General features: G+C 59.7%; 2 protein-coding genes and 2 long non-coding RNA genes across 7 annotated transcripts in view; 2 read left to right on the forward strand and 2 right to left on the reverse strand.

Moving 5' to 3' along the window:
* Positions 1–169: 169 nt before the first annotated feature.
* On the reverse strand, positions 170–5,119 carry LOC102969911. The gene is made up of 4 exons (XR_444239.3): positions 4,906–5,119; positions 4,654–4,767; positions 4,387–4,498; positions 170–1,460 (listed from the first exon to the last, which is right to left on the reverse strand). It is a non-coding gene; the product is annotated as an uncharacterized LOC102969911 (long non-coding RNA).
* A 178-nt stretch (positions 5,120–5,297) lies between these two features.
* Positions 5,298–15,968, forward strand: CARHSP1 (calcium regulated heat stable protein 1). 3 transcript variants are annotated; one of them, XM_042971042.1, is made up of 4 exons: positions 5,298–5,340; positions 12,975–13,139; positions 13,817–13,939; positions 15,552–15,968. In XM_042971042.1, exons 2-4 carry the CDS (start codon positions 12,982–12,984, stop codon positions 15,712–15,714), a joined length of 444 nt encoding a protein of 147 aa, XP_042826976.1. In that variant the 5' UTR covers positions 5,298–5,340; positions 12,975–12,981; the 3' UTR covers positions 15,715–15,968. The 3 variants fall into 3 exon arrangements, with proteins under 3 accessions (XP_042826976.1, XP_007076950.1, XP_042826975.1); XM_007076888.3 differs by lacking the exon at positions 5,298–5,340 and adding an exon at positions 11,388–11,496; XM_042971041.1 differs by lacking the exon at positions 5,298–5,340 and adding an exon at positions 12,775–12,874.
* Positions 15,969–19,287: 3,319 nt separating this feature from the next.
* Positions 19,288–26,995, reverse strand: part of PMM2 (phosphomannomutase 2) — a 30,318-nt gene continuing 22,610 nt past the window's right edge. Inside the window, exon 8 of the mRNA XM_042971040.1 lies at positions 19,288–20,756. Coding sequence (XP_042826974.1) covers positions 20,655–20,756 — 102 coding nt within the window. The 3' untranslated portion in view covers positions 19,288–20,654. The remainder of the gene's footprint in view (positions 20,757–26,995) is intronic.
* On the forward strand, positions 22,451–24,695 carry LOC102971268. 2 transcript variants are annotated; one of them, XR_006212286.1, is made up of 3 exons: positions 22,451–22,939; positions 23,263–23,965; positions 24,609–24,695. It is a non-coding gene; the product is annotated as an uncharacterized LOC102971268 (long non-coding RNA). The 2 variants fall into 2 exon arrangements; XR_001509696.2 differs by having other exon boundaries at positions 23,483–23,965.

A 26,995-nucleotide genomic window follows, 5' to 3' on the forward strand; every position in this document is an offset into this window, starting at 1 on the left:
CAGCGGGGACCCAGATGAGCGAGTGACACGGTTACTTCTTCCCTGGTGGCTGCCACCCATCCCCTGTCCTCAGAACTCTGGGACAGAGCCCCCCCCCCCCCCCCCCCCCGGCCTGCCTGGAGGAGGAGAGGGGGACTTTCTAGACGGAGAAGAGCCCCGGGAGCTGTGGTTCTGCACCCTTCCATCCGTGCGGACTTGTGTTGGAGTGTGTGCATGTGTGGTGGGGGGTGCTGGTGTAGCTGTGCTGTGGGTCTCGTGTGGTCAGGGGGTGTGCTCATCGGCACAGGGTGTGTGTGGTGCAGGCTTGCACGTGGACGTATCTGTGTGTGTGTGTCCCTGCCTCTCAGGTGGGCTGTGTGTGGGACTTGTCATGTCTGGGTGTCTGTGTGTGTCTAGGTGGCAGGGGTGCGCGGCCTGGGTATCCGAGTGTGTGGGCTGTCCGCATAGGTGGCTCCTGGGTCCGTCTTTTCCTCCTTCAGCCCGCGGGCTTGGCCAGCCTACTTGGACCTCGTGCTTTCAGCCTCAAGAGCTGCCTGAGGGGCTCAGTCCCTTCCCTGGGTGCCCCACCCAACCCCTTCTCCACTCTAGGCTCTCCTGGTGCCATTTTACACAAGGGGAAATCGAGTTATCTGTCAGGCCCCTCATCCTGGACACATCTTGTTCCCTCCCATCACATGGCAGCTGCCCCTGTTTCTTCAACGTGTTTATTGAGCACCTACTATAAGTCAGACATAAAAAACCATGGGACGCAGATAAGGTACCTGCCCTGGAAAGCTCACATTTTAGCGGGTACCACATTTGGTTCAGGGTGGGCAGAGGTGGGCACCTCTTCTGAGGCATAATGACTAGAAAGAGGCAGCATGGGAAGATGTGGGGTAAGACTGTTCCCAGCTGAGGGAACAGCATGTGCAAAGGCCCTGGGGGCCCATTAGGGCCGCAGTGGAGTGAGCAGAGCTTGGGCAGGGAGTGCTGAGATCCAATGCATGTTATGAGACCTCCTGGGGCTCCTGCACAGAGGGGCAGTGGCTGGAGGCAGACCAAGAACGGGGAAGTGACTCTCCAGAAAGTGGTGGCCCAAAAGACACAAAGAGCACCAGGCAGGGAGGAGCTGGTGTTCCCATCCCTGCTCTAGCCCGGGGAGGCCCCTCTTGGGGACGCAGACTGGGGCGACACATCCTGGGGAGGAGACTTCAGTCTAAGTCACCTAGGGAAGGAGCACCTTGGGGTGTGACACAGCAATGTCCAAATCTTGGCCTGTCCAGGTATTGCTGCATGATCTTGGGTAAGTCGCATTGCTGACCTGAGCCTCATTTCCCCGTCCCCAGAGCGTGTTCTTCTGGGTTGTGACGAGGGTTTCAGAAGTCAACCTGTGCTGGTCTTCAGAGTTGAAGGTGTCCAGTGTGCCTGGCACATTGTAGGGGGCAGAACTGGGTGGCTGTGGTCATTGCTAAGGGCGACACCTAGATTTAAGCAAGTGGTGTTTTAAAAAGCAAGTAACAATAATCATAATAATTCTCTGGGGGCGCCTGGGTGGCTCAGTCGGTTGAGCGTCGGACTCTTGATTTCGGCTCAGGTCATGACCTCGTGGCTCATGAGACTGAGCCCCACGTTGGGCTCTGCGCTGACAGCACGGAGCCTGTTTGGGATTCTCTTTCTCTCTGCTCCTCCCCCACTCCTGTGCACTCTCTCACTCTCTCAAATAAACAAACATTTAGGCACGCCTGGGTAGCTCAGTTGGTTAAGCATCTTGATTTTGGCTCAGGCGATTATCTCCCGGTTTGTGAGTTTGAGCCTCACGTCGGGCTCTGTGCTGACAGTGCTTGGGATTCTCTCTCTCTCTCTCTCTCCACCCCTCCCCCATTCGCTATCACTCTCTCAAAATAAACATTTAAAAACCATTAAAAAAATAATTCTCACAACGTGCCTAAGCATTCATGCACTCTCTCACTTTAACACGGCAACCTTGAGAGACGTGCTGACATTGTCCCCATTTTACAGATGAAAAAACCGAGGTGCCAAGAGAGGGGACCTGCTGAGAGTTAAAGCATGTGGGGACCCAATCCTTAGGGCCTCCAGACCTGCTGTATCCACCCCAGACGTATCCCCTGCCGTCGTCTTTTCCATGACACGTGTGCCTCCAACTTGGTGATGCTCCTTACTGGAGTTTTCTTATGTTAAGTCAATCCTAAGTGCTACAGCACATGAGTCTGGGTCTCATTAAAAGGGCAACAGGGAGTCACTGAAGGGTTTTGAGCAGGGGCAGGACGACCTGGTGACAGAGAGTCTCTCCCTGACCAGACTTTAGTTGGGCTCCTCTGAGCCTTCGGCTCGCCTGGGCACAAGCTGGAGCTTCCCACTCTGTCCCTGTAAGAGTCCAGTTTTGGCAAGAATCCTGACAAGTTGGTTTAGCCAGAATTCCCTGCCCTCTAGGTCTGACCAAATTCCTCATCCCCTGCCTCCTCCCAGGGGATGTGTGACCACCCATGTCTTCCGCAAGAATCCTGCCAGGCCAGCTTAGCCAGAGCCCCCCCTTCCCCCTGCTATTTCCTCCCAGCAGTCTCGCACTCCCGGACCCTGCTCTGTGGCTACACATCTTCTCCTCCCTGTATGTGGACGTGAGCCCCATCTCTCTCCCTGAATGCAAACCCCACTGCAGGGGCCCCTGTCCCTATCGCGACAGTGCTGAACAAAGTCCGTCTTACCATTTCAGCAAGGGTCAGAAATAATTTTTTTTTTTAGCAACAGTCAGATTTATACTTTTGAAAGCTCACTCTGGCTGCTGCACAGAAAACAAGCGAGGTCACAGATATTAGGGGAGGCATAAGGCAGGGGAGGAGGCCACTGCTTCTGGTGAGACAGTAGAGGACCAAGTCATGGTGGGAAGGAATGGGGGGCAGATGGGTGGACAGTTATACTTTGGGGGGAGGAGTCTCCCTCTCATCCCTGCTTTTAGACCTTACCAGGCTGCTGTCACTCTTAAAGTGAAGCTCTGTAATTGAGACCCATCCACTTAGCCCCCTCTGGCTCTGGCCATATCACTTCTGTCCACGTCGCTTCTCGTGTCCTAGCCCCACCACACTCCTGTCTCAGGGCCTTTGCACGTGTGCTAACCTTTCTCAGGAATGTCCTTTCCTTTGTCTATTCAATTCCTGGTCTTCCAGAAGACCCCAGGTCAACCAGCACTTTCCAGAGAAGACTCTCCTGGCTTCTCCAGCATGATGCTGTCCCTGCTATGGATACAGCGGGACTTTATACCATTGTGATTACTGGTTTAACATCTGCTTCCCCTAATTAGACTGTAACCCTCTGGGGGACGGGGGGTGGCAGGACAGGACCAACATGAGTTTTGTTTAGTCTAGGGCTTAGAACACAGCTCATGTGCAATAACTATTTGTCACATGGCTGGACAGATGATTGGTCTTTATTGGGTGGAAAAGTTAGGCCAGATCTTCTCATCTGCTGCTGGCTGAAGTCTGGCCACTAGGCCAGTGCCATGAGATGCGGCCATGATAGTGGGCTGATGTCTCTGGTTGCAGGAAGCTCAAGCTGTGGCAAGTTGGGAGAAAGAATTTCTCCACGGACCCGTCTTCTCTGATAGGGCCAAGGGCAGGGCACTCACTGAGCCAGGGATGCTTATCCAGCCCACCACCTGACACCCTACCTTATCAACCTGCCTGCCATCCAGGGCGGGAACTGGGTGGGCACTTTTTTTTTTTTTTCCAACGTTTTTTTTTTTTTTTTTTTTTAATTTATTTTTGGGACAGAGAGAGACAGAGCATGAACAGGGGAGGGGCAGAGAGAGAGGGAGACACAGAATCGGAAATAGGCTCCAGGCTCCGAGCCATCAGCCCAGAGCCTGACGTGGGGCTCGAACTCACAGACCGCAAGATCGTGACCTGGCTGAAGTCGGACGCTTAACCGACTGCGCCACCCAGGCGCCCCTAGGTGGGCACTTTTTACTCTGGATGCTCAGCACCGCAAACGGAGGCCTGGCACCGATGATACCCCAGTGAATGACTGCAGACGGGAACTGCACCAAACTCAGGTGTGGGATTCTCCGAGGCTGGGGTGCCCGGGGGACTCAGTTGGTTAAGTGTCCAACGCTTGGTTTTGGTTCAGGTCATGACCTCCCGTTCTTGAGTTTGAGCCCTGGATCAGGCTGTGCACCGACAGTGCTGAGCCTGCTTGGGATTCTTTCTCTCTCTCTCTCTCTCCCCTCTCTGCCCCTCCCCCAATGGTGGTGTTTCTCTCTCAAAATAAATAAATAAACTTAAAAAAATAAAAATTAAAAATATTCTGTGGTTAGTTGAGGAGGAAAAGGCTGTTCCTGATGCCATAACAAAACACCAGACTGGGTGGCGTAAGCAACAGAAAGTGACTTCTCACGTTTTTGGAACCTGGGAAGTCCAAGTTCAGAATGCCCGAGATTTGGTTCCTGGTGGAGGACCCTCTTCCTGGCTTGGGGACAGCTGTATTCTTGCTGTGTCCTCAGTGGTGTCTTTGCACGTGGGGAGGGGAAAAGAGGGAGAGAGAGGGAGAGATTGAGAGGCAAGCAGAGCTGGTGGGCTCCAGCAGGGACCCACGTGCCACTTCCAGCCCTGGGACTATAGGCCCAGGACAGTTAAGGGGTTTCCTCCCTGCCCCTCCACCAACCTGAGCCACGGTCCAGGGCTGGGCTGGCTTTTAGGGGCTCCTCTCGCAGGGACTTGCAGTGGCCAGGCAGGGGACGGGGTGTGGTCACCCAGCTCCATGCCTCAGTTTCCTCTCCTGTAAAAGGAGAGTATTGTCAATTTTCTGCAGACACAGAGGACTCAAGGAGGGAATGCAAATTAAGAACAAAACAAGAGAACAAATGAACGGTTTCCCCTTTTTTTCCCCCCTTTCTTTTCCTCCCTTCCGTTCTACCTCTCTTTTTATTCCTTCTCATCGTTCCTGGAGCTCTTTTTCTCCGCTGAAACGGAGGCGCCGCGGGCCTGGCGGATCCTGGAGCAGAGGTCAGCTAGGCCCGGACCTGCCGCGGGTTGTTAGGGGAGGGACCTGAACGGGACCTCCACTTTTCAGGGGAATGTTCCGACCGTAGGTGCAGCACGGGCGGGCATCCTCCCGGCTCCCGCGCGGGACGAGGGGCCGCGCTCCCGCCAGTCCCGCGGGCGGACACAAAGGTCCCGTCGGGGCTGGCCCCGCGCGCCCCGCCCCCTGGCCGTCCGGCGCCCCGGCTCCCATTGGCTGGGAGCTTGTGGAGGCGGAGCCTCGGCGGGCCAGCCCCGCGGAACACGCCCCCTCCCCAGCGAGCCTCTTGCAGTCGGAGCCGAGCAGCCGGCGGAGCGGAGCGGGTCGCAGGTAGGGAGCTCTTCCGGGCCCCCCAGAAGGGGTGTGGCGGGGTGCCCACCCCGGGGCCCCAGGAGCCGCCGGGACGCGGCCTCGGCCTCCTTGCGGCCGCGGCCCGCATTCAGGCCCCTCGTGCAGGGTCTTCCAGGCCGCCGGCAGGGGGCTCCGGGCTGGGTCTCTGGGCCCCCAGGAAATGCCCGGCCGCCGCGGCCTGTTTGGGGAAAGCAGGTTACTCATGCCCGGGAAGGGGCGGGTGTGGCAGCAGCGGGAGGGATTGGGGGCTGGCGTCGGGCAGCGCTCGCGGCGTGCAGTGAACGCCTCCCCCTCCTTCTCCTGTGGGCTGGAGCGTGGGTGGGGGACCCGCGGACCGGAGCGGGGCGCGGCACGGGGAGGGGGCGCCGACTCCCAGCCGGGCGGGGCGGGGAGGGCGGGGGGGGGGACCCCAGCCCTCCAGGCGGGGGCGGTCGGGGGGAGCCGCCCTGGCGCCGTGCGATTGGCCGCATCTAGGGGAGGAGGAGCCGCCGGCCGCTCGCGGAGCGTTTGCGCCCGGATGGGGGGCCTCTGGGCGGAGCAGAAGAACTTCACCCGCGCCCACAGGCTCCCTGCCCGCAGGCCCCGCCGGCCGCCCGTTTGCAGGCCGGAAATACAACGTCGTATTTTGATTTTTTAAAAGGAAGCCCCCGGTCCCCACGTCTTCTCTGGGGTTGGGAGTGGATGTGTGTGTGGAGTGGGCGGATCGGGGATCAGCCGGTTCCACGCAGGGCCTCGGTTCCCCCTGGTGGAGCTGTCTCCAACTAGGAGGCCTCCCGGAGCCTCAGTCTCCCCACCTGTAGACCGGCGGTATAACTTCTCCCTCTCATAACGGGGTGCGAGAGAGTAGAAGGAGGAGGCTAACCCAGTCCCGGGAGAAATGTCGGCTACCGTCGTATTTTTTACTTGCTTTTGTGATATTTCTCTGTCCCTGTCTCCATTCTTGCTCCTCCTGCCCTTTGGTCACTCGGAAGCCATAGGGAACTTGTAAAAACCATCGGTTCAAATCACCCCCCTGGCTTGAAATCACGGGCTCATGGCCCTAATTGTCTAAGTCCCAAACTTGTCCACAGGACTTTCTGGTACCCACCACCGCGACCTTCCTTCCCCAGGGCCTTTGCCCCTGCAAGTTCCCCTGCCAGGAATGAGCTCCCCGCCCCATTGTCTTGAAGTGATCATTTTAAGACTCAACGCAGAGCCCCCTCCCCCCACCCCCCCACCCCGCCCTCCGCCGGTTTTCGGCCAGGGCCCTCCCCATCTGCGCTCCTGCTCTCGGGGCGGCCTTGGTGACCGCGGGCTCTCAGTGCTCGCCTGTCTGCCCTCCCGCCCCCACCTCCCCCAAGTGGCGCCGGAGCCTCTCCAGGGCAAGAGCTGGGTCCTGTAGCGTCGTGGAGCTGAGCCAGACCCAGCGGGGCCCTGGGGGCCCTGGGGCACGGCTGAGGGTGCGTTCTCCTGGGAGGCGGACGGTCTTCCTTTGTCCCGTGGAGTGGCAGAGTCAGGGCTTTTCGTTTGTGTGCCATCAGCAGGGACTGGAATGGGAGGGATTATTCTAGGTCGCCCCATGCCTGACAGTTTCACCATTAGCGACTCAACTATTGTTGGCTGAGCCGTTTGTAGCTGGCACCGTCTGCGCCACGTTCGCGGGCCTGGGGTGCTGCATTACTCTCCCGTTTGACAAATAAAGAAACTGAGGCATGGAGCGGTGAGGTCTCTCGCCAGGGGTCACATAGGGGAGCAAGCAAAGAGTAGAGTCAGGCCGAGACTCGGGTCGGCAGCCTTAGCCGCTGGCTGGTGGGGTGGAGGCAAGGATGCCGTGTGGGAATACGTGACCTGGGGGTGATGGGGTTCTGGTTACGAGCTGGGGCGGGCCCGGGGGTGGGGGCGGGGCGCGGCGCGGCGCTGGGGGACCTTCTCCGGGGTGGGGGGTGCTGGTCCTGCCGAGGCCGTCGGGGTGCTCCTGGGTGGGGCGGGCAATGCTGGAGGGGCCGCCGGTCCTTCGGGTTTCCGGCCTCTTCCCGGCACTCTGGGGCCCCCGGCGGGGGTGGGGGGCGGGGGGAGTGCGGGAGAGCAGTTCCCGGAGGGGCGCGGCCTGGAGGGGACTCCGGGGCCGCGTCTCTCCGCGGGCGGGCGGCACCCTCCGCCTTGTTTGTGTTTGTCTTTGCAGCCAGCTCTTTTGGCCCCGGGCGCTTGCTGGCGCTCCAGCAGAGGCCGTCCCTGCCCCCCGGCCGCACTCCCCGCCCCTCCCCTACAGCTCCCCTTGCCTCCCCCGCCCCTCCCCTGCATCCCCTCCATCCTCTCCCTCCCCCGCGGGAGCTCTCTCTCCCGAACAATGGAAGGGAATGTGGCGGAGGCCAGCCTCAGGCCCCCTCCTGGGGCCTCTCTTGCTTCCTGGGACCCTTCTGTCGGGCCTCAGCCGAGCTGACCTGCCCCTCAGTTCCCCCACGTTGGGGCCCAGCTGGACTGGAGCTCTGGAGGGGAGTCCCCGGGTCTCAGCCTCAGTTTACAAAGGAGGAACCTGGGCTGACAAAGGAGTAACTGGCTGACTCATCTAGAACCTCACCCCTTTCCGCCCCCAGTTTCCCGTTCACCCACCTGGTTCCAGCCAGGGCCCTGCCACCCACTGGCTGTGAGGGTGGGCAGGTCGTCAGCCCCCCCAACTCTGGGGTTCCTGTGCCTTCTGTGGACCAGTGGCACCTGGCTCACCGGGAGCACTTTTGAATTCCAGAGTCTCGGGCCCCATCCTCGACCTTCAGAATCAGATTCTGCATTTTGTCCCCCTCCCCAGAGACTTGTGGGGACACTAAAGTGTGAGCACCTCTCTGTGCCTTAGTTTCCCCACCTGTAAAATGGGGATGATAAAAGCACCTCCCCCTGTTGTGCGGGGACGTGGGGACGCATCTACTCCGCCTGGCCCCAGTGCCCTGCCCCCTTCCTTTTGTGTGGACTAGTTTGGAGCCCTCCCCACGCGGCAGCAGTGGCCTGGCCCTGCAGCTGGGTGTCTGCCTCCCCCCAGCCAGAAACCCACACAAGGCTTTCCGGTGTAAGCTTGGTGTGGTCTGGCTTTGCCAAGAGCCACACAGAACGAAGCATGCCACTTGGACCCAGGTCTTGCTCCCCCACATCTCCACCTTCCTACCCTCAGATGTGTGAAAGCTACCAAGAATGGAGCCTTGGGAAATGAATTGCGAACTCCCTCTCACTAAACTGTGAATGGTTGAAAACACTGCCACGGCTCCACTCCCTGGACTAAGCACCCCGCTCTTTGGCTTAAGACTGACTCATCCTTGATGGGTTGCTGGGTTCTCAGGGCAAGAGGGCAGGAGGTGGGGGCTAATGTAGGGTTATCTGGAGCCCCCAGATACGTGAGGGGGTTGATGGGGGGCGGGTTGGGAAGGCCCGATTCTGGTGCCTGGCTGAACTCTGACAACCTAAGAGGAGGACCTGCCCGGCCTGTGGAAAATTCCCAGGCTATTTTGGGTTGAGGCCCCCTGCTCCACCCTTTCCTGGGATCTGGTTGGAGGCCTTGCTGACATACCCCTCCCTGAGGGCAGCCAGGGTGGGCGTGGCTTCCTGACTCCCTCACCTCTAGACCCTGGGTCCCCCCTCCCCTGGCTGAGCATTGTTGAGGACCTGGGGCCGGAGCTGATGGGGGGGGGGGAGTGGGAGGGGAGCACCCCCCCCAGACCACCTGCTTTGAAATGCAAACCCTCATTCCCGCCCCCCTCCCCTGCTTGCTTTTTCTCCATAACATTTTCACTGTCCCACATACTGTGGGTTTCACTAGTTTACTTACTAGCTGGGGGCCCCAGGCAAGTTACTGGACACTTTGTGCCTCGGTTTTGCCATCAGTGAAATGGAGATGAATGAGCTGTGATGCGTCAAGTGCTGTGAGCACTTCCCGGTTGCAGCACACTCTTCTTGTCCTGGTGGTTGTGGGGCTCCAGTCCCTGAGCCCAAGCTCCCGTGGGCAGGAATTAGCTGTCCTGGTTTCCATTTCCTGTGCTAGTGGGGGGCCCAGTAACTGTTACTTGGAAAGGATGCAGCCTTCGTCCGTCCTCGTCCTCGGGTGCCCCGTTCCTCTGATGCCCTAAGTGGCCAGTGTGCTCGGGGAGTAGGGGGGCACGTGCGGCCCCCGCTGGTCCACTAGTGTGCACACACAGGCAGTGACATGCCCGTGTGTGTGTACACACATATACGTGTGCATATACACATATACACGTGCACACAGCACAGTGGCTGTGACGTGCCTTGGCAGGAGGGACGTTGGTCCGAGTTTGCTGCAGGTCGGAGGCCCATCCCAGGTCTGAGCTTCGGGCACCTGTCTGCACCCTGCTTCTGCTGGGGGGAGTTGAGTGTGTGGGCTGCTCGCGGAGGGCGCTGGTCACAGAGCGCGGCCCTGCCTCCTCCCGCCCTGGGCTGTGCTGGGGGGTGTGGGGCCGGGCTTCGGGACCCCTCTCCCCATCTGTGCTTGGGGGGGCAGCAGCGGCTGCTGGGTTGGCTCCTGGGTGACTGGCTGCCCCCTCCCCCAGCTGTTTTCCTTACAGCTGGACTCTGACCCGACCTCCCCCACACAGAGGCCATTCACTGCTGGGCCCTGGGGGTGGGCTGGCTCCTGGCCAGGCCCCAGCTGCTCTCCTCCAGCTCAGATGGCCGGAGAGAGGCAGGCAGGGGGTGGTGAAGGCCCCGGGGTCTCCCCGCACCCCTCCATCCCGGTTTCTGGACGGTCCCCACCCCCGCTGGACCGTGCCAGCTGGAGCACACCGAGCGCACAGTGGCCGCCAGCCGATGCTCCTGGTTCTGGGGCTGGTTGAGAAGGGAGCCCTGCTCGGGGCGCCTGGGTGGGTCAGGAGGTTAAGCATCTGAGTCTTGATTTCGGCTTAGGTCATGATATCATGGTTTGTGGGTTCGAGCCCCGCATTGGGCTCTGTGCTGACCGCACAGAGCTTGCTTGGAATTCTCTCTCCCTCTTTCTCTGCCCCTCCCGTTCACGCTTTCCCTCTCTCTCTCAAAATTAAAATTAAAATTAAAATTAAAACAAAACAAAACAAGAATTTAAGGAGAGAATCGTGCTCTGTGCCGGCCCCAGCTCTGGGCCCTAGGGACGTGGAGGGACCCTGTGCAGCCCTCAGGTTCCTTGCCCGCCAAGGCTGTGGGCTGCTCTTGGCATCTCTGAGGGTTGGGTGTATTTGGGGATTCGGGGATGCTGGGATGGAGAGAAAGGGGCCCCTAATTTGAGCCTGTTGCATTAATTCAGGGGGAGGTGGGTATGGTAAGGGGCATGGGACTGACAGATGGACAGATGGGTGTGAGGAGAGGAAGACGCACACGATGTTGTTGATCCCTGTAGTTCCTCAGCCGGCCCTCTCCCGGCTCTCTGTCCCTGGTGCCCACCACACTGCCCCCTTGCTGGCCTTCAGCCACACCTGGGTGGGCTCTTGCCAACCACAGGGCCTTTGCATAGGCTGTTCTGTCTGCCTGGAAGAGCCTCCCTCTCTTTTTGAAAGGTTGACTCTACTGTTCAGGACCCAGCTTTCCCCTCATTAGAGAATCATCTCCACCCTGGTACTCTGTCTCCCTGTGTATTTCTTACCAGCCCTTCTGGGAATCTGTAGCGATCTCATTCATGTGTCTATTTACCTGTTTATTCTCTGACTCCAGACTCAGGCCCTGTGTCTCTAGTGCCATGAACTAGGGCCTGACACTGATCACCTGTTTGTTGAATGACCTTATGATGGCATTTATAACAGTCCTAGCTGATAGGCCCTGCTCACTTGTTCTGGGTAGATAGTGTGCTGAGTGCTTAGCGTGTAGTATTTCATTTCAACTTCATGGCCGCGGTGTGAGGTCAGATGTGCCTGACTCCAGAGGAGGAGAAGGAGACTGGACGGAAGAAGAGAGGGCTGTTCCCTCCCCCTGGTGTCCCATCTGCTGTCCTGGGAGGCCTGGGCAAGGTGCTCCCTTCTCTGGGTCAGCACCCTTCCCAGAACCCCAAGCGTTGGAACATTCCAGGACTCTATGACCTGTATTGGTGGGTGGTGCTGGAGCCCTGACCCCCCAGCCGAGCAGCCGGGGCCTGCATGAGGTGGGGGCTCCCCGGTCCTCCTTGGCGGTGGCTGCAGCTGAGAGAAGGGTCAGGAGGTAACTGTGTCACTTCCTCCAGGCAGGCAGCCGGCCTTCTCCTTTCCCAGCCAGGCAGAACTAAGGCCAGACGGCTGTGTGGGGGACTGAGGGGAGACTCAGGGGGAGGGCGACAGGTTGGGGGGAGGAACCAGGCCTGTTCCTTGGGGGGTTTGGGTTGCGGGCAGAGGCAGCTCTGCTGGGTGATGTAGGTTAAAACCCCAGTGCTCTGGGGCCACTGAGTCCGTATAAATGAGGGAAGCAGGGGTGGCGAACGGGGGTTCGAGGTTGTCAGAGCTTCGAGTTTTGTTTTTCCAAGAGTAGTGGGAAGCCTGGGTTGGGATGTTTTCGGTGTGAAAACCCTGTGTGAGCCGCATAAGCCCGTCGGCCCTGCTTCCGTCCCACTGTGGCGTGCCTGGGTGAAGTAGGAGTTCGGGCTTCCCCTGCCATCCCTGCCACGGGGCCCTGCTCTGTCTGGTTTGTGTCCTCTGCAGGTGCCGGGGGACGCCCACTCGGCCGCCCCACTTTGCAGATGGGGAAATTGGTCCCAGAGAGCGGAAAGGACTTACCCAAGCTCCTCTGGCTCCTGAGCTTTGCTTTCTTTCCTGGTGACCTTGAGCCCAGGCCGAGGTAGCGCGGGTGCCTTGGCAGTCGGTCACGTGTTCAGTGCAACGGCCACGTCCTGCTCTTGGCAAAAGTGCCAGAGTCCGCTCCCCCCAGACCCCAGCCGGGTCTGATCCCACCTCTGATACATGTTAAGGGTCACTGAGGGAACTGGAGTTCCTGGCGGCCAGTGACCCAGGCAGGGTGCAAACTGACTGAGCGCCTGGTGGATATGGCTGTCTTGGCGATGGTCCTGCCACTGAGGGTCCCTCAGGCCCACTGTCCTAGATGCAAGCTTGTGACGGCCCCTGGGGGATCAAGACCTGGGGTCTCTGCCTCTCGGGTGTGTGTCCAGAGTTTCTCGGGGGAATGCTGTGTGCTCTGCCCTCTTTTACCTCCGCCTTCCGGAACCACAGTGCCTGGCTAAGTGCTTGACTTAGCAGGTCAAGGCTGTTGAGTAGCTGGAGTGTGACCTAGGTAGCTGGCAGTAAAGGATCCCTGCCCGCCTGCCCTGCCTCCCTCCCCGCCCCCTTCCTTCCCTCCCTTTCACGAGTATTGACTAAGTGCCCTGAGTGTGCCGGGGTCTGTGCTGCCTCCCGGGGGCACAGAGGGGACTGATGGCATCCGTGATGTGGGGCGAGCAGGCATTTCCTGGCAGAGTGATGCCCGAGGGAGGCCGCGGCTGCCGCGGGAGCCGAGGAGGCACCTGACCCAGCTGGGGCGAGCCTGGCCTGCTGCCGGATAAGGTGACCTCCACGCCGAGTGAGCCTCGCGCCTGCGTTGCGCAGCCGAGAATGTGGGTCTCCGATGGGAGACGGTCAGACACGGGGGTGGGCTGCATCCGGGGTCCCCCCTTGCAGGGCATGAGCCCCTGAGAGCCCTCGGTGTCTTCCTAGGTCAGCCATGTCATCTGAGCCACCTCCACCGCCACAGCCCCCAACACACCAGGCTTCGGTCGGGCTGCTGGACAGCCAGCGGGCCCGAGATCGGTCACCGTCCCCTCTCCGGGGCAACGTGGTCCCGAGCCCGCTGCCCACCCGCCGGACGAGGACCTTCTCGGCGTGAGTCTCGGGCTAGCCTCCTGCCCAGGGCCAGAGTCGTTGTATCTGACCATCTCTGTGACTCACTGTCCTGGTCTGTCACATGGGGAGACTTGGGTTGGGGTAAGGACTGGTGAGGCACCCTGTAAACTCTGGAGGACAATGCCCCAGGCCCCTTGAGCCTGTGGCAGGCTGGGGTTCATAACAAGTAGGAAATCACTGGGGTCTTAAATCAATGGGTTTTAACCACGCACAAGCCTCTTCCTTTGTGGGACCTTGACTTCCTCAGCTGCAAAATGGGGACAGCAGCAGGTTGGGGCACAGTGCTGCAAAGGACCTGCACAGTGCCTGGGAGCTGTAGATCTCAGGCCCAAGTTGTAGAGGCTGCTGCCGTCACTAATAGTCTTCAGAGGGATGCTCGGAGAGCTTTTAGTCTAACCTGCTTTTTGGATAGAGAAACTGAGGCCTGAGAAAATTTGCTGGGGTCATCAGAGAGTCACTCTTATTAGAGTCTTTGTGAATGGCTCCCAGAGTTGTGCAGTGCACAACCTGCACAGCTGTACATAATGGCCCTGGTTACTATCCGGGGCACGGCTTTTAAGGGGGCACTGGGATGAGCTGGGTATGCCTCAGGAGAGTGGGTGGCTGTTCTGGAGGGCTGGTAGGGGCCCCCACTCACACTTTCCCCCCTCTTTCAGGACGGTGCGGGCTTCGCAAGGTCCTGTCTACAAAGGAGTCTGCAAATGCTTCTGTCGATCCAAGGGCCACGGCTTCATTACCCCGGCCGATGGTGGCCCCGACATCTTCCTGCACATTTCTGAGTGAGTCAGGGCTGGTTTGGGCGGTTTGGGGCTGGGCAAGGAGGCAGGGGGAGTGTGTGACTGACGGGCGCTGCGTGTGAGGGCGTGAGCCTCTGCCTGTGACCTGTGTGTGACTGTTCGGGGGTGGGGCGTTGTGGGAGGCTGCAGGTGACAGTCTGCACGTGTATGTGACGGAGAGCGAGACAGAGGGAGAGAGGGAGAGACCGTTGAGAACCATGGGATGGGTCCGGTGGATGGGAGGGGTGTCACTGAGCTGTGGAGTGCGTGTGACCCAGAGTCTGACTTCCTGCCTGCCTTGGGGGAGCCGCTCAGTGAGGCTGGGGGCTGCCCAGCCCCTCTGCTCCAGGAAGGAAGTTTGGAGCTGGACCCTTTCTCCTGCGACTTGCTCACTGACGTCCTTCCTTCCTGAGTGTCTGGAAACCCTTGGGAGGCTCAGGCGGGGCCCGCACGTCCGCGGCCTTGAGGCTGGAAAGCATCCAGCGGCCCGTGCTTCGCTCCCTCCCCCAGTCAGCCTTCAGCTATGTGGGGACCGAATCGGGCACCGCCTTGCCCCGGCCCCGTTCTTTGGCCTCTGCACCCCCAATCTTTTAGTCTGTGGCAGGCCGAGTCCTACGCCACACGGCAGACCGGGCAATATATAAACACCCCATTTTTGGAGATAGGGTACCGTTGCAAATGTCTGTTGTGAGGGGAGAATTATCCCTCCTTTACCTCTTGCCCCCCCAAAGTCCTTACACGTCAGGCCTCGCACAGGCTCCCGGAGAGTACAGACAGCAGAAGGGTGTTAAAGCCACGCATCTGATGGGTGCGTGAATGCGTATGTGGCTGTGAAAATGTGTCTTCATGTCGCCTCTTTCCGGAAGGGATCTGTAGTGGTTTACAAGGATATTCGCAGTGCACCATGAAAAATCAGTAAGGAAAACCGGGGGCGGGGGCGGGGGCGGGGGCGGGGGCGGGGGCGAGTCAGAGAGATGGACGTGCGGCATCCTGGTGGCCCGACCAAAGAGGGAAGCACCGTTGGCCACGTGCGCTTTCCCTCAAGGCAAGCCAGTTCCAGGATCTGAAGGGGATTTTCCTCTTGCTGGAGGTGTCCTCGGGGGGGCATCAGCATGGGCACCTCACCAGGGTGGGTGAGATGGTGACTTGTGTCCCATAGGGAGTACGGTCACAGGGAGGGGACCCTCCTGGAACTCGCGTTCAGCACGGAAGGGACTTGCCTTCGGGCTTGCTGGGTGTCTGGGAAGCGGGAGGGCAGAGACGCACGCAGCTGGGGTTCCGGGGCTCCCCTGGGACCAGGGTGGCTCTCAACCGTGACGCAGACGGCCTTGTTCTCTCTCTGGCCCAGACCGGCTCTCCCTGCTCTTGTGTCCACAGGCCCGTGACACCCATGCGATGGACAGTAGGAGCTCCTGCAGAGGCAGAGCTCGGTCTGGGCCTCAGCGTGCGGGGAGGCTGGGGGGACCTGGTCGTGCAGAGACACGGTGGCTCCCTGGTGGCAGGGCAGGAGGGGCAGGTGCTCCGAAAGCTCGGGCTGGGGTCCTGGGTGCGGCACGGAACTGAGTGAGGGTTTTGTGGGCGCTGGGCGCTGAACGCTGTCTCCCTGCCCCCACAGCGTGGAGGGGGAGTATGTCCCCGTGGAAGGCGACGAGGTCACCTATAAGATGTGCTCCATCCCCCCCAAGAACGAGAAGCTGCAGGCCGTGGAGGTGGTCATCACCCATCTGGCCCCGGGCACCAAGCACGAGACCTGGTCCGGCCACGTCGTCAGCTCCTAGGAGATGCCGGAAGCATCCCTTCTCCTGGGCTCGAGGGAGACTCTGGGGGGGAGGAGGAGGCAGAACCAAACTGCAGATGACGGTCTACCGCTGGAGATGGGGCTTCAGAGCGGGGAGCACGGTCCCTTTCAAGCATCTTCCGGAGGAAGGGGCGATGGGGACAGACACTGGCGTGCTCTCGGCCACCAGCGCAGCCTCGGACCGTTCCAACAGCCTCTCACCATCTGAAAAGCATTAAAAGCATGGAAAAAGGAGGGGTGCCCGCTGGTGGCTGAGTGGATGGTCCAACCCCAGCCCCGGGGGTGGGTCAGGTGGGCGCTTCCCCAGCCCACAGAGTCCTTGTGCCCCTGGGCTGGAGGCTCAGAATCCCCAGATCCAGCCCGCCCCGGGGGCTGACGGGAGGCCCTATGCGTTTCCCACCTGCGCCTACCCTCCTTGTGTCTGTGTTTGGCCCTCAGCAAAGCGGGAACTTTTCTCTTGGTCTGTTTGGTTTGTTCTAGGGGAGCCGGCCTCACCGGGCGGGGGGGGGGGGGGGGCACGGCACGAGAGCGGGGGTCTTTGGTGCCTTTGCAGCGGGAAGAATCCCAACTGGGTGCCTGGGAAAAGAGTTTCCCCAGGAGCCCTGAGCCCTCCCCTCGGCCATGCCGTGCTCAGCTGAATCCTCTCTCCTCCTACCCTCAATTTAGCAGACAGTTCACAGCCGTGGTCGTTTAGGGGGTGGGTCGGGGTGGGGGTGGGAGAAGGGCGGGTCTTTGTTTAAAATCAGAGCTCGGTCCAGAACCCTCCGGAACAGAGTCGGTCGGTCGTGGTGGCTCGCTTCTCAACAGCCTGGTAAAGTCAAAACTTGGAGGAGAAAATGCCCCTTTGGTGGTGGGGTTTTCCTGAAAACTGGTGTTAAGAACAGCTGAGGGTTGGTTTGTTTGTCTGTTTTCTTCTCTAATAACCAAGGCTTTTACCCAGGGCCAACCCTGTTTGCACTTGGCTGCCGACATTTCGAACCCTTGTAGATGTTTTCCATACACAAGTCCTGAGGATTTTCTTTGCGGTGGCTTGCTTTGGCTCTAAGGGTGATGTAAAAATAGAAATAGCTGGGTGGGTGATAATGTTTTGAAATGTGTGGCTTCTGTGTACTCAAAGGTCCGTTTTGTCAGTTGCAGGGAAGTGAACCCTGTAAAGCTGGCTTGGAGGCAGACGGCAATGTTGCAAAGGAGGGAGGGCGGCCGATGGGTTGTGGAAGAGGCGAGGCCGAGTGCCTCGGTCTGTGGATGGATTTGTCTTTAAGCGTAGGAATGGCTTCCTTTGCAAGATAGAACTCTTTTGCTCATGACCGGTGGGAGCTGTCTGAAAATTGGCAAATAGCTTTTGGCTGTGTGCATGCGAACAGCCCGCTGCGGTCAGCGGTGGATCTGCCAATTTCCTGGCCTGTCGTGCCCCTCGAAGGGTCCTCGGTCTGCTGCCTCTGCCTTCTGCTGGGTCCAGGGTGGCCCTTGCCCTCCAGCCTGTTTCCAGCAGGCCCCCTGGAGACACCACACTTCCTGAGCCACTTCTGCCAAGAACCTTCCGGCTCCCAGAGGTCGAGAGCCTGCGTCTAAACCCCACCCCCGGGGGTGTCCCTGGTCTTGGCCTCGCCTTGGCGGTCGGGGCTCTTGGCGGACGCGTTCTCGTTCTTGATCGGACACAGAGTCTCCATTTACAAGAAGCTCTGGGAGGAGCCTGGTGCCGGTGCCGGTGACGAGCTGGGGTGGCGTCCGGGATTCCTTCCCTCTCTCCTCCCGCCCGCCACCTCTGTCTCAATAAAGTGTGTTCTGTGCAAGGCTGGGTGTTGTCCGTGAGGGTGGAGGCCGGCTTCTTGAAGCCAGCAGGTAAGGGCGTCTTCCCAAACGAGGCTGACCCCCCTGCTCCACCATCTGGCTTTTGTGGCTGCTGAATAAGAGAGTGGGATCATCCCCTTTTCTGTAATCATCACATTCTCCAGCGTAGGGCGGCTTAGCAGCAGAGGGTGGCTTTGCGTGAGCAAAATGCCACTGACTGCGTCAGCTGTGGCTAAATGGTGATGCATTTGGATGTCTCCCGCGTGAGCAGGAGCAGGGAGAGGCAGGGCCGGCGGACAAAGGTTAGTCGGGAAGCAGGAGGTGCGAAAGCCTGTGGTCTCCTTGTCCGGGAGCGCAGCGGGGAGATGCAGGGCCACGGGCGGAGGCTGGGCCGTTCTGGGTTGGACTTTGGGTCAGGCTGGGACGGTCTTGCCCGGCCAGCGTCTCCAAAGGGCGGGTAGATCATTTTTATTAGTGCAGAAGTGGATGTTTTTACTGTGGTACTGATTTTCAAAGTGTACTGGGGAAACGTCCAGTCAGCCCCTTGAACCTGGGTAGGGAGAAGTTGAAGTAGGCATTTATTCACAACAAGGAGACGTGTCCCAGCGCCGCACTCGACATCGGACGGGGGTGCTGAGCCTGGAGAGGGTGCCCCAGTCCAGCTCCGAGTGAAGGGTTGAGCGGTGGTGGGAGGGAGCCCGGGGCCTGGCTGGGGGGGCAAGTGGCCCGGCGGGCCAAGGACAAGAGCGGTTAAGCAGGAGGAAGCAGCGGTTGGAGAGGAAGTGATTCAGGGCCTCCGCCGCTTTGCCCGAATCTGCAAGATGGGCCCAGCTCTGTCGTCCAGGGGCCGCCCGCCCGCTGGCTGGAGAGACCTCGCAGGGCGTCCTGCGGACCCCGAGACCCGCGTTCCCTCCCTCGGGATGGAGAGCTGGCGCCTCCCTCCAGGCGAGGACGGCCTTCCTGGGGGTTCTCCCTCCAGTAGCCCCGGGTGTGCCCTCCTCGCGGCCGCTGAGTCCAGGGCCAACCTCTGCCTCCCTCCTGCTCAACACTCAGCTGTGATGTGGGTTTGTTGTGATGGTGTCCCTCCTGCCTGCTGAGGGACCCCCCTCCCCACCCTGCCCGGCCCCGGGGGGAGGGGGAGGGGGACTAACAGTGCCTGCCCTGCAGGGTTCCTGGGGGCTACTTCAGTTAGTAGTAGCTCGGCTGCAGGTACTTTAAGTCCCCCACAGAGGTAGGGCTGCACCCCACCTGACAGACGAGCAGACGAGCTGGGGTGAACCAGTCCTGAGTCCCCCGGCTGGTCTGCGGCACAGCCAGGGATTGAGTCCCGGCAGCGACGTGCACACGTTGTTCTGCCTTATGTGTCCCCGTTGCATTGGGAGGGCAGGAGGCAGTGCAGAGGGAAGGCCTGGGAGGTGAAGGGCCCAGCCTGCCGGCCTCAGGGCACCCGGGCAGGACTCTCCAGTTAAAAAGGTTAGGACAAGTTTGAGTGAGACTCCATTGTCTCGCTTTGCTGTAGCAAGTTAAGGGACCTTCCAGGGAATCGTGGGTCCTTACCCCTGGGCAGGAAAGCTCATGCCGGCAGGCCTGGATGCGCGAAGCCCTGCCCCTGCAGAAACACCGGGAACCAGAGTGTCACAAACGGTGGCTTTTGGATCTGCACGGGCTGGGCTTTCTTTCCTGAATCCGAGAGGATACCACAGCTAAGCGTTCACTTCGCCATTCGTGTGACAAAGGAAGAAAAAGTCATCAGAATGAGAAATAGGAAACAATAAAATCACTTTAATTTGCTTCTTTTCATTGTGAAAGGTCATTACAATATCATTTGCAAAATTCAACAAAAGGTGCCACGGGGTAGCTGTGTCCTGGGAACCACTGTGCCACGTCACCCTGTGTGGTCGTGCGGGCAGACTGCCCCCAACCGGACCGTGTGGAGACAGGCCTCGGGGGTCCCCAGCAGGCTTGGACGGAAGCCGCTTTGGTGGAGATGAAAGCACCTGGCGGGGGTGGGGGTGGGGGTGGGGGTGGTGGTGTGTGTGTGTGTGTGCAGACGCCCGGTCAGGTCTGCGGGCCCCGTGCAGAGGCTGTGCCGTGGACTGGAGTGGACTGAGGGTTTGTGGGTCCTGACACGTCCAGGTTCTAAAAGGTGACCTGTGAACCGTTTCCCTGGAAGGGCCTGTTCCGCTGGGCCCTGGGGCTGCCTTCCACTTGAAGTCCAAAGCAGGGGTGAGGGTCACGGGCCCAACCACCGGGCTGTTCCCACCCCTCAGGTCACTGTGTGGGGGAGGCCGGAGCGGGCATGCAGGTTCATGAGATCTGCAGAGAAGCAGGCCGCTCGCGTTCCGGGAACCCTCCAGGCTCTTCTGTGATCCCTGAGAAAGTCGAGGTAAGGCCCCTGGGGAGCCTGCCGGGCACAGCAGGGAGAAGTAGGATGCCCGGGGCTGGTCTCTCTCAGCCCAGCCCGGGGCCTGCACGTGGGGGCAGGACCGCCTGTCCCTTCCCGTCCCCCTCGCACTGGAAAAGTCAGAGAAGCCGTGGGCTCCCCCGAGTGTAGTGAATCCGGGCTCCCCTGCGCCCCAGGCCAGCTGAGGTATGAGGCCATTGGGGTCAGCGGTCACTTAGCGGCCACCATGGAGCCCTTGGTTCAACACCCCCCCTTCCCCTGCCACCCCTCCACCCCCAGGTGACCCTCGGGCAGGAGCTTCACTTCCGGGAGGTGATTTTCAACTTCAGTCCCGGGGTGGGACGGCTGTAAACATCCTGTCCTTTCTCACCACCAAATCCCCCTTGCGGTACTGACACCGGGGGTCCAGACATTAACGCCTGGTACGTTTTGCACAAGACCATCGAGAGGGAGGGGCCGGGCACATTCGTTCTTTGTATCATCCTAGGATGATGGGGAAGTGTCCCCAGAAAACCGTAAGTACCATGATCGCATGGATGGAGGGTCTGAGTCTCGGGGTTGGGGGCGAAATCTGGTTGGAGGTGTTCCTTCAGGCCGTTCGTGACAAGTCTGGCTCCTTCCGGCATCGCCAGGACCGGGGGTACCCGAGGCCGGACCGTGTGGGGAGCCTGGCATGTGAGGGAGGCCTGTCGGCAGGACCCCTGCCCTCCCTCAGAGGAGGGGCGCTAGGAGAACAGCTCTTCACAGATCCTGCGGGTGTCCTCGGGCGCTGTCACCGTGTAGCCCACGGTCCTCGGGTCAGTGAAGATCTCGTGGTCGTTCCCGCCCTGCAAAGACAGGAAGGCAGATGTGGGCACCGCCGGGCGTGGGCTGCGGGAGAAACAAGGGACGGGCCTCCTTCACGGCAGTCCCCGGTTCCCGGGACAGGAACAGCATGAGCACCGTCACTGCTGAGAAGGGGTTCGTCACCTCCTCTTGAACTGCAATCTAGCTTGGAACGTGTAATTATGCCTTTGAAAGGAATCGCGACGCTCCGGGGCAGATGTGAGGCTTATTTTTCTGTAAAGCAAGCACGGGTGACAGCACGCCGTCTGCCGTCCTTTGCCCGGACCGTGCCTGAGCTGTCCTCGCAGGTCACAAGGACACACAGCCCACAGCGGTGCTGCCTTTAGAACTTGGGACCACGTGGACACGCCCGTCTCCGAGCCTGCAGCAGCCACAGGTGACAACTGAGCACTGGGCGGCACGTGGCCGGGGCGACGGGGGAACTCGGTTCACGTGACTTCGATCCGTTTAAACTTCAACGGTGCCTGTGGCTGGAGCGAGAGCCAGGCCCGGGTGCAGATCCCGGCTGCACTGCTGACTGGGGGTGCCGTGGGGCCTGGCCCTGCCACCCGCCCCCCCCCCCCCCCCACCGTCTGCTGGAATGGTGGGGGGTGGGGAGTGGGGGCGGTCACCAGGTCAGCAGCTGCCTGGGGCTCCTGCGGCCCTAGGCGTCCACGTGTTGCTTCGCCTGGGGCGCCGCTAGGAGCTGAGGGCAAGGCTAGGGGGCCCCGTGCTGTGGGTCGCCCCCTCCCCCACTGCTTCCCTCCCCCCCCCCCCCCCCCCCCCGTAGTCCAGCCGCTCCCACCCTCCCTGAGCTGCAGGAAAGCCCCTGCTTTTGTTCTCCTGCAAGTTCCTCCATTTTCCTCATGACATTGGACAGTCTACAAAACCTAGGAAAATCACTTAGTTTATAATCTGATGAAAACAAGTGGAGAGAAAAAAGGGCTTTTTCTCATAAAGACTGTACAGGAGAATCTGACCTCCCTTTAAAGGACTGACGGACACCGAGGTCACCGCTGCGCTTGTTTCCCCCAGGCTGCAGGAGGGGCTGCTGCCAGGGCCCAAAGCGCGCCAGGCAGAAGCGGCACGTGAGGAGGCCCTGGGGCCACGTTAGGGACTGTCCTTGCCCAGTGCCGACGGGGGGGACCTGCCGGGGTCTTGCGCCCGCCTTGCCAACCCGGGTGCCGTCAAGGGGTCCGGATGGCTCAGATGGCTGACCTCACAGCAGCACGGGCTGCTCCAGCAAGTCCACGCGAGACCGGTTGGTGGAATCCTTAGCATTAAAGTCAGTCCCGTTCTCCTCGGGACCAGCACGGTAGGTAAAGACCCGCGTGAAGAAGCTGACACAGGACAGATTCGGGCGCCATCCAGAAAAACCAACTATCTACCTGGGACACGCTCGCTCTCTTGTCGCTCACTCACGTGAGAGGAGTCCCTGTTCACACTTGAGCCCAACAAGCCTGGGGAGCACCTAGACCCGTCGCCTTCGCAGCTGGGGCCGGGAGGGGACAGGAGACGGAGCCCGTAGGGCAGAGAAGAGAGGGGAAGGGAACCGGGGTGACGAGGGAGGCCCCCGTGAGCACCGGCCTGAAGGAAGGGAGGGGACGAGCCATGTCTGGGAAGGCGGCTCCGTGGCCTGTGGCCCACCCGGGGGGTGGAGGTGAGGACTCGGGATTTTCTGTGAAGCCACCCGGAAAGCGGCAACCTGGGGACACGATCGGGTCACCTTCCAGATTCTCCTGCCAGAGAACGGATGGGAGAGGAGGGCGCAGAAGAGGAAGCACAGCAGGCGGGAGGCCACACAGCCAGGGTTCGCGGGCGGACGCCACTGCCTGGGGGAGCGGCCGCTGGAGCCCGGAGGGTTTGCTGCTGCCACGTCGGTCCCTCCTCAGAGACCACATCCACGCGGGGCAGTACGTGCACTTGACAGATGGCTCATTTGGCGACTCTCCAGGGGCCCTGCCGGTGGGGGAGGGAGACGTCTGTGGAGTGGAAGGACGGGCCCTGCTGCTGCGTAAGTAGCCCGATGGGACCAGGTCCAGAGTCACAACACCACGGGAGCGCGCCGGCCCTCCCCGCCACCTCGGCTCAGCGAAGCCGGCAGGAGCGTCCACGCGCCAACACCAAGCTCCGGACTTCAATGCCTCTCCTGCAGGGGACCTGGCGGCCTCTTCTGTGACTCGAGGTATGAGGGGGTGGGGGGGTCCTCCCTGGGGGCAGCACAGAGCTTGCAAACCCGTCAGAGGGAGGTCAGGAGAAGCAGAAGTGGAACACTGAGCTAGTGTGCTAGAATTGCTACAATTCTTCTAGGATCAGGCTCAGGGCCCCTGGGTGGCTCAGTGGGTTTAGAGACCAACTTCAGCTCAGGTCAAGATCTCACGATTCGTGAGTTCGAGCCCCACGTCTGGCTCTGCAGTGACAGTGTGGAGCCGCTTGGGATTCTCTCTCTGCTCCTCCCCCATGGACACGTTCTTCTCAAAGTAAACAGAAAAACTTAAATCAAAACAGGCTCCAGAGGAGTGGAAACCCCAAGCGGGGATCCGTACTGGCACTACAGGCCTTCCTGCTGAGGAGGCCCAGCCTCTCCCGGGGCTCCAGGACCAGACCAGTTTCTGAAAGAAGACAAAGGAACAAAGCAGGAAGGGATGAAAAGACAGTGTCACCTGACAGCCCGAAAGAGAGGCCACAGCTGAGTGCAAACGGCCCAATAGTACTTAAATCCCTCCAGGGCCAAGGTTGGAGGATGATACAGAAAAGCAGAAGGCAGTGCCTGCCCCGTTCCGTCCAAGTCTGGTCTCCAAGCCACCCAGCCCCATTTCTGCACACGCCGTGGACCGTCGTGGTGAACCCCGATTATCCTGACGTTGCAGCTGAAGAAGGGAACGGATCAAGAACGTCCAAGGCGGTGGGCCCAACTCTGTAGGAAGCGGGGCAGGGCCAGCTGGACCTCCCCGGGGTCTCTGCTGTGAAGGCCCATCGGTGGTGGCGACAGACCGGACCCTGCTGCACATCAGTTTAACAAGCACGGATCAGATTTCTAGGTCCCATGGGTACAGAGGCCAGCGCGACAAAGGCTCTGCTCTAAGAGACCTGGGGCAGCAGCGCTCCCTGGCTGGGGTGACTGTTGCTGCGGGAGCTTCATCAATACCTCCAGGGCTACTGGGCCACAGCACGGGAAGCCAGACGGATGCGAGTGCACGCTACGTGACCGGTAGGAGGCTGCTTTCTCATGGGGTAATGATTAGAGGGGATAGAAACAGTCACAGCGGTCAGATCTATTTGAAAAAACATGTGCCCTTAGATAACTGTACTCATGTTTCCTACAAGAGTTAACAGTTATGCTTAAAAGGAGGAAAAAAAAAAAGCCTGGCCCCGTGGTCACGATGTTTTGAAAACAGGAGATTCCCACGTACTTCCAGATTGTGATCCGGCGGGGTAGAATCTGGTGACTAACCACAGCCTGGGGTGTAGGGGAAAGTGGGCTCGCTGTCCTGCCCATGCCCCCAGGGTGACCCTCAGGGTCTTCGGGTCCACCCCCTCACCCACAAAATGGGGCTGAGACTTGTGTGACAGGGCTGGGCACAAAAGGGCATGCGGGAGACTCGGCCTTTGCAGACATCAGTGACTGTATCGGGGGACACACTTGAGGGGCCTGGAACCTTGTCCCCCTCAACAGAAGAGCCAGTGCAGGGGCTGCCGCTCCTTCAGGGCTCATCCAACCAGGGGCTGTGTCCCCAGGGGCAACAGGACCACAGATTCTGGTGTCCAGAAGGCAGGCAGGTGAGCAGGGACCCCAACAAATGCTTGCAGTTGTGGTGCCCCTGCCCAATGTCCTGCTTCCTGTCTTCCCATAGGAAAGCTGGTGCCACCTCTGTATCTGGGTAGAGAACCCATAACCCGGTCCCCCTTCCTTCATCAGACTTCAGGGAGCAGCGGTTTTCCTGGGGCCCCTCTGGGCGCGAGGGACTCCCCTCCCCATGCTAACCCACGCCTGCCTGAGACCTGGGTCTCAGATCTCACACTGAAACACGAGAGCAGTAGGGCAGGTCTATGCACAGGACACATCCTGTGCCTTCACCAGCCCTCTGGCATCTGGAGAGCACTGGAGATGCCCGGCATGGTGAGGACGCCCAGGCCACGGCCAAAGTCCACGGTCATTGGCAATCCCGTCTGAAGCCGGACCGGGAACTCGAGGTTCGCTGGTTCACAGGCGTCGCCCACCCTGCAGGCCCCCATCTCTTCGAGCAACCTCATGCCAGGTGAGCGCTTGGTTGGCTGCCTCCCCTGCTGGGAAAGACACAGTCGGGCTACCTGTCCTGTGCCGGCCCTGGGGTAGCCACCCTCCCCTCGAGGACCTCCCTTTCCTCTCACTGCGTCAGAGGAACCGCATCCCATGGGGCTGATGGGCACGGTGGCTCATGAACACCCAGAGACGTGTGTGGTCACTGTGCGGGCAGCAGGGGCCAAATTTGGGCCTTTTGGGTTTCAAAGCCCCGCTGCCTCGTCCCACCGCACTGCTGGGGCTTCTTTTAAGCTTAGAGGCACATTTTCCTTTTTAACGTCTGTGGAAAATGGAGTGTTGCACGATTTAATAGCATTTTGGAGGCAATGTGGGAGGGTGACGAGAGAGGCTTTTGGAAGCCACTAGGCTGCTGACCCTGTGCCCGTCCCTGCCAGACTGCCCAGGGACTGGAGGAGATAACATCCAAGTGCCCGGCTCAGCGTCTGACACTGAGAAAGTGCTTTAGAAAGTAAAGATTTGTTTTTTTCCTTTTCTCAGTTTGGTGTTTTAAAGCTTTATTTTTCAACAGCCCATTCACGTAGTTCAAAATTTAAAACCAGCTCACTCTCACAGTGGTAAGATCTCTCTCATCCCTGTTCCCACCCCTCAGGAGGTCTGTAATCTGCGTTTTTGGGTGTCTTTTGACATTCCCTTTATATACTCACAAGCAAGTGTGGAGACATTATTACCCCCTTGAGACAAAACTGTCAGGTTACTTGCACTGTTTTACACTTTACTGGGCTCAGTTGAGAAAAAATCCCAGCGATGGGTCTACATCTGCTATTTCCACAGCTGTAGGGCGTTCTGCTGTGTGGACGGACCACCGTGTACTTGTGGTCAGTCCCCTCCTGCAGGTGGGCAGGCTTCTTCCCCATCCTGCCGCTGCGTGTCTGCCCTTCCCACATACAGGAGCGGACAGACGACTCCATCACCTGCATGGATCTGCCCAGCTATAAAGTCGTCAAGTTTTTCGTGCTCCAGCTGCCCCGAAGCCAGGAAGTGATAAGCCAGCACGAGCTGTCTCCCTGGGAGTTCGGGAAGGCTGGGCGGGGCTCAGCAGCACAGCCCCCTGAGGAAGCCTCACAGAGGGCTGTGGGGTAGGTCTCTCTGGGCCCCGGCCATCCCGTTCCCTGCAGCAGACCATGGCACACCAGGCTGCACTCGCAGCTGAGTTTTAACAGACCCTGGTTTTTGGGGCTGATGGGCAGGAGGGAGGGCTCCCCAGGACTGTCAAGATTTGGACAAGCAAAGGCCGACGTCGCATTTCCTCCCCTGCTCTCTGGGGTTGCTCCAAGCAGGGCAGGTGGCGAGGGGGGCTTCGTGTGACACCAGATCCCATCAGATGGCCGTGGCTGCTAGGCAGGCCTCTGAGCCTGTGGGGCTTGGCTGGTGAATAGCACCTGACCCCAGAGCTGTCCGTGAAAAGCCGTTTCCCTAGAAGCCAGCAAAAACACTTGCCTGGATGCAGAGAAAGAAAGCAGCTTTCCAAATGTCTGTCACGAGACACAGAATAGGAGAAGAAATTGAGAGCTAGTATTTGGATTGTTCTGTGCCTAAAGTTCCAAGAGCTGATGTGCTGTGTTGAAAGGTTTAGATGGCCGAACTGCTAATGCCCATTTCCAGGGAATCACTGACTGCGTCAGAGGGCAGACAATGGAGCAAGAACGTCCCCACGGCGTTGGCTACGTCGGCCCCCACGGCCCCAGTGTGTGTGCTGAGGAAAGGGCAAATGAACTATGTCTCCCTGGTAGAAGGTCACACAGCCCCTGAAAACTCCACTTCAAGGAACATTCATGGACGCGGGGAAATAAAATATGCACCGAGAACAAAAGCAGAAAATTGAACCATGAGCATGCAGACTCCAGCTCTGGGATCATGTTCTTGCAAAGAGGAAAGATGGGTCAGCTGTGGTCACAGGTGACTTAGATTTTCTTCTTTCCTCAGACTTTTTCTTCATTT

Source organism: Panthera tigris, chromosome E3 (assembly GCF_018350195.1).
Source record: "Panthera tigris isolate Pti1 chromosome E3, P.tigris_Pti1_mat1.1, whole genome shotgun sequence".
In the NCBI taxonomy this organism is placed as follows: domain Eukaryota; kingdom Metazoa; phylum Chordata; class Mammalia; order Carnivora; family Felidae; genus Panthera; species Panthera tigris.